Source organism: Psittacula echo (genome assembly GCF_963264785.1).
Source record: "Psittacula echo genome assembly, chromosome: 4".
NCBI lineage: Eukaryota > Metazoa > Chordata > Aves > Psittaciformes > Psittacidae > Psittacula > Psittacula echo.
In genome coordinates, this window is record NC_137738.1 from 31,932,845 (window position 1) to 31,938,844 (window position 6,000).

The window sequence follows — 6,000 nt, forward strand, 5'->3', positions numbered from 1 at the left end:
TCTGTGGCCCTGTTCGCAACTGTCAGTTACACTTACTGAAAAGCTCTTTTTCATGTATTACGAAGATACTCTTTCTCTACAGTGATATTTTTTGGGGAAAAAAACCCTTGCTACCTAGATGCGTTTGCATTAGTGTGTCCTTTTTCAGAGTGTGATCTCAAAAGTCTGCTGGTGACCTCTGTCAAGAAAGTGGATTCTATTTCTTTCTTCTGCCTTTAAATCAGAGGTATTTGGAGACCTCTAAATGTCATAGCTGATGTTAGGTCACCAGTCTGCCTTTACAGCAGAGTAAAAGAAAGAAGTTATATTCTTTAAACATCTTAATTGCCTCTCCTGATATCAGCAGTGTTACATCAGGGGTAATTTGGCCTCTTGGTTACCTCTGAGAGAGCCTGAGCATCGCTGGGAGATGACTGTAGAAAAGCCCAGGAGAGTGAAGAGCATCTCAGAAAGGTCTAAATGGCTGCCCAGTGGTGTAAACTTTTGTACCCCTTTCATGCCCGTGGAGGTTAATCTCTCCACGTCCTCCTCCTTTCATATGCATGAAGAAGAGGAGATTTAGGAGCTGGCGGGCGGTGGGGTGGGCGCGGGGGGTGAGCGGCGGCGTGCGGCCAGGGGCAGCTGCGGGGCTGCCGGCGGGGAAGGGGCCGGCATCGCGGCCGGGGACGGGCCCACTGAGCGGAAAGAACAAACTCTCCGGACCCGTCTGACACGCGGGTCAGGGGGTCACCCCGAGCTGGTGGAGGCGGCGCAGCAGATTGGAGGCTCGCGATGCCCCTCCGACATCATTTAGACAAACAAGCAGATGGCAGGTGTCAGCGGTGACAAAGAGCCATCTGTGCAGCGGGGACCATCCCCTCCATTCTCTCACAGGCTACTTCATTAAACCCTCACTTCAGAGTGACTGCGCCGTAGCCTTTAACCAACGGGGCCCCCGGTAGCACGGGGTGCTTGGTTCCTTCCCCCCCCCCCCCCCCCCGCCCATTCTTTTTTTTATTATTTAAAGCCTGCTCGCATTCTGCTCTCGGCTACCTACGAGCAGCTTGTTTGTGCACCTTATTGCCACCAAAGGGGCAGGAGGGGAGCAAAATAAAAACAGAAACACCCAACAAAACCCTCCTGCCAAGCTGAAGAAAAACTTGTTTGAGCAGAGCTGAACCTGTGACTGTAAACATGGCAAGGGGAAGTTAAAAACACCCTTGGGAACTGCTCGCTATCTAGTCTGAGGGACACAGGGAAGCCATAGCCGAGTCCACCTGGCTTTCACTGGGGGGAGTGGTGGAGAAGGGCTGTGCAGTGCAAGGCGGGCACCATGCAGGGCAGTGGTGTCCTCAAGCCTAGCCCTCCAGCCTCTCTTCTCCTCTGGAAGCTGAGGCAGGGCCTCTGCTCCTCCAAAAATCCCAGGGCTCCTCCAGAAATGCCCTGTGGGGTGCAACCCCTTTCACCCCCAAGGTGAACCCCCTGGGCTGCAGGCACCAGGAGCTGGCGATGGCAGGAGTATTGGGGTGGTCGGCAAAGATAAACAGAGGTGCAAAGCCACCCACTTCGGGGCTGCCGAAGGTGGCACTGGTGTGAAGGGGGACGCCTGCTCAGCTCCACTCTGCAAGCCTCCAGTGGCAGCAGGCCTGAGCAGGGGTGACATCTTTCTCACCATGCTGGGGTGGCGGAAGGGGCAGGGGTTGGATATGCCCCATATTTATTTATTTGCCCCTCTGGGCTGCGGTGGAGGATCGGGGAACTTTCTAGGCCAGTGCCCCTCTGCGGCCAGTCGCGCTACTTTAGCCTCCCCTGCAGATCCCAGCGGAGAACGGCACCGTCACCGCCGCTGCCGAGGCCCGGTTGTCCCGGGAGTCTCAGGGGAGCTCTGCGAGGGTCACCCGGGGGACTCCTGGCCCCTTCCTGCAAAGAGCAAACCGAACAAGGGGACCCCCTCGCAAGCAGCAGCAGAGTGGGAGGGAAACACACTGAGACACCTCTTCTCCCCCCTCCCTGTCCCCCCATCTCAGAGCATGTGCAGGCGTCAGAAAGCAACACTCATAAGTAACTCATTAGAGGATGATTTTTTTCTGTGTGATGGATTGGGGTTGGCTTAAACAAAGCAAAAGCTATTCCCAAGCTCCTGCCAAGTCCCTGATCAGGCCCAAACTGAGCTTTTTAGGAGTGCTGGAGCAGTTTGTTTATGTTTTGCTTGTTTGTTTGCTTGTTTAAGTGGGTCTCTGCACTTTCTGGTTTCAGCTAGGAAAGCAGAGATGGGAACACTGAAAAGCTAAATCAAAAACTGCCCTTTCATCATCACTGATTTCTGCAGTACCAGATAGGACTGGAAATATCCTAGGAAAGTGCATTGCGCAAGAGCTTTCAGACTGAGGATGTTCAGATATATTTAGAGCTGCCACACTTGGTCAGCTGAGGTGGTTCAAGCCAATGCTTTTCCTCTGCCACGTAGCACCACTCACCTCGATATTTACTCTGTGCATGATGACAATGCAAGTGGCATCATTTCTTCTCACAAGCCCTGCTTTCAATCACAGCTTGTGATTTATGTAGACATCCTTCCTATGAAACTGTCCCAAACAGCTGTGTAAGGAACATGGGCCAGGTCCTTCTCCAAACCCTTCTGGATGTCCAGGCATGAAAAGTGAGAAGGGAGAGAAAAGCCTCCTTTTTCAGCAGCAGCTACATCTGGCTTTCAGACTGGCAGCATCAGATCCTTTATTAGTTTATAAACATCGGAGTCCTCCGGGGAGTTGTCCAGATCCACTTACAGCCCCTGAGTGACAAAAGCAACGCTTGGAGAAAGGCAGTATCCGTGAAGGAAGTTTGGTTTCCCTCTTAATAGAAAAAGGCTCCTGGGACTGTGGCAAAGGACTGACCAGTTACACACAGGAAACCCTTCAGTGCCAATAGTCACTCCCCTTGGCAGGAGGGAAAAGGCTGGTTGGTTAAGAAGGAAAAGGGGCTAACATGTTCCATCCTATCAGCATGTTTACATAGGGCAATTCCCAGTCAAATCATCTTGCTTATACTAGCTTGAGAATAAAATCTTGGCAACGTACCATCCACCTTACAGGCCTGGCTGGGCTTCAAGTAGCTTCATCACTAAAGGTTCACTCCCCAGCAAGATAATTCTCTGAAAAACAACTTTATTTGCCAACAGCTTCCTGTTTCTCCTGATAATAAGGTGAAAATTTCCTATTCCTGACAGCTCATAAAATAACCGAAACCCAAATCTAACAAATTCCCACCCAATAAATGGAAGAAAGGCAGCAGATGACCAGCGGGTGTATTTTCAGCTAGCCTCTAGGTAGAATTTGGAGCTGGGAGTGCTAGGTGTGTGTGTGAGCTCACACTCACATGTATGTGTATGAAATACAGTTTAATCTGTTAATTGGTAGGTTCCAATGGAAACATTGAGATATTTTTAATAGAGACAGGTTTTACCAGTAAGCGGCAATAATTGCCATCTGCTTGTCTCAAGTGTTGCCTTTTAACTGTTTAATTTCTGGTGGCTGCAGTCGTTACATAGTTGAAAGGTGTGAGATTCCTACAAAACATTATGGTATGGTAATCTGATTTACATGGCTACAGAGATAATCATGAAGCCTCAGCTAATAAGCCAGTATTTGAATGATGGCATTTCCTTCTGGAGGTGGGATGTTTTCCCCGATGGTATATTCCTGTCCCATGGGTTTCATCAGCTTCACTCAGCTACAGTAGGTGAAGCAGAAATTTCATTGAGCAAAGGCTTAAGTAGGGTGCAGTGGTCCAGCTTCCTTCCCTTGTCCCCTGGAGGGATAAGTTTCTGGAAGAGGTATTTAGGCAGCTCAATACCAGACGGGGTATAACGGCTTGAACACGTTGTTGGTACGGATCTGACATTACTTTTAAGGAGGATCTATCTTGTCTGATCGATGCGAGAAGGGTCAGAATTGCAGCTCAGTATCCTCCCTGTCTTCTTTGAACAAATTAGTATCCATAGACACAATCAGGCCCTCAAATATTCACAGCTGTGGTTCAAATGAAGTCTCCTAATGAAATGCAAATTCAATAAGACAGTTACATGATCAGCATCAGCTCATTAAGGCCTGCCAAGCCTATGTCTGTTCTTTGTTAGACCAGCATAAAGCTCCCCCCAACTTTGGTGGAGTTACCCTGGGCTGAAAGCTGCTGAGCTCCAGGCAAGGTTTGGCCCAGACAGACAGCTGGGAGGGTGTGCCATGCCGTGCTGTGCCACTGGATCAGTGGTGCTGAGCTGATGAGTGTCATACGAGGGTTAGGCTCACTGGCTCTGAAGGAAGCTAGAGGGCTTGGGTTTCTCTCCTCAGTCCCACCATGAAAACAACAGGAGGCCCCCTGCAAGGTGACACTGATATACAAACACCCCTAACCCTGACCTGAGGCAAGGCCAAAATTAGGCTTGCACTTGGGAGTTTTCCTGTAGAAGCACTTGTATTTGCAAGGTTCTTGAAGTCACTGCTCGTTCCTCGGTCATGGAAGGCAGTCGAAAGGGAGTCAGGCAGCTGGCTTGCTACCTTCCTGACCCCGTTTCACAATGTCTGTGCTTCTGTGAAAGGGTTGCCCCAGACAAAGCACAAGGGATGCACAGCCCTTGCATCCAAGTACAGGGTGTTTTTTCTTTCTTTCTTTTTTTCCCTAGCTCTGCCGAATGTGGCGACGTTTGACAGTTCTGACCTGCTCAGCTGTAATGAGCCGTTGTGAGAAAAGGGACAAATGCAGTTACCTCTCACCACAAGTCTTGCTGCTGGGAGATGAACTTTGCTACTCTGCCTTGGCTTTAACAAATGCTCCTCAGTGTATCTCAGTGCAAATGTGTTTCCTTTTCATTTTCAAATAGGGACGAATCCAGTATGTCGGATTAGAAATTTCCCATCATTGACAAAGGTGGAGGGGAAAGAAAAGCCATGTAAAGTTCAAGAGGAGGGCAGAGCGAAGAATGAAAACAAAACAAATGAGCAAGAGCCAGTTTCTGCTTTTTTTGTAGGTAGATTTTTGCAATAATTTGTATTTTAGGATTTTCGTATTGATTTTTTTTTTTTTTTTTTTTTGGATTCCGGGGGGCAAAGCCAGCATAATGAAGTTGGGGTTTTGTACTGAAGTCATTTCTGTATTAGATATGTGCATTCAGTGCCAGTTATCCACCATAAACAGAGGTGCAAAAATACAAGCATACTTATTAAAAAGGAAAAAGTGCCCTCTTAAAAGCTAGAATGTAGATGTGTAAGTTTGGCTGTTTGACTTTCAGTGGTTTACATCTATGTATTAAAAATCAGTTTAGGTTACATTTATCATGCAAAGGAATAATGGAGCAGGTGCTTACGGGCATAGCAAATCCTGAAAAACAAAACACAGACACAATTTTATACACACAGTGCATTCAGGGCAGATTTACTGTAGCAGGTTGCAGCCTCTCCTCTCTTTCTTTTAGCATATTGTGCTGTGGCTGCTGTGATTTGGGTCATGGGAGAAGGGAACTGTTTTTTGAAGAAGAAAATGAAAAAGAAGATGAAACTGCACTTTGAAAAAAGTACATATCCAAACCAGAGGAAGTCCTTAGGCTAATAAAAGGGGAAGCAAATACAAGACTAATAAAAGGGGAAGCAAATACAACCTATGAGTTCAGGCTGGAGGAAATGGAATTAGTTTGGAAAGGCCAAGTCTGAAGGAAAGTCGCAATAGCAGCCCTCAGATGTGTAAAGTTAATAGAGGAGAGAAACTCATTTATTGTGCGTTAAGAGGGTTGTAGGTTAGGAAAAGCTTGCTAACTGTAGGCATGAAGAGCAGTGGTTTAGGACAGCAGTGGGCCCCTGATCACTCTGGTTCAAAGTGGCAAGTGGGCTGGTATTTGCTGGTCTGGGGCTCTTCACCCACCCTCAGGGGTGGGTTCCCTTGCCAAACTGTGATGCAGACCACTTGGTGAGGACATACAGAAGCAGTCAGTGGGGACAGGCAAGATAAGGTGGGACATTTTGCAGTTGAGAC

At 48.2% G+C, this 6,000-nt stretch overlaps 1 protein-coding gene across 1 annotated transcript in view; it reads left to right on the plus strand.

The window, feature by feature from the left end:
- DLL1 (delta like canonical Notch ligand 1) overlaps positions 1–4,719 on the plus strand; it is a gene marked incomplete at its 3' end in the record, with an annotated part of 131,260 nt that extends 126,541 nt beyond the window's left edge. The window contains exons 11-12 of the mRNA XM_080615871.1: positions 1,795–1,948; positions 4,658–4,719. Of these exons, the coding sequence (XP_080471997.1) occupies positions 1,795–1,948; positions 4,658–4,719 (216 nt within the window). The remainder of the gene's footprint in view (positions 1–1,794; positions 1,949–4,657) is intronic.
- Between the last annotated feature and the right edge of the window lie 1,281 nt (positions 4,720–6,000).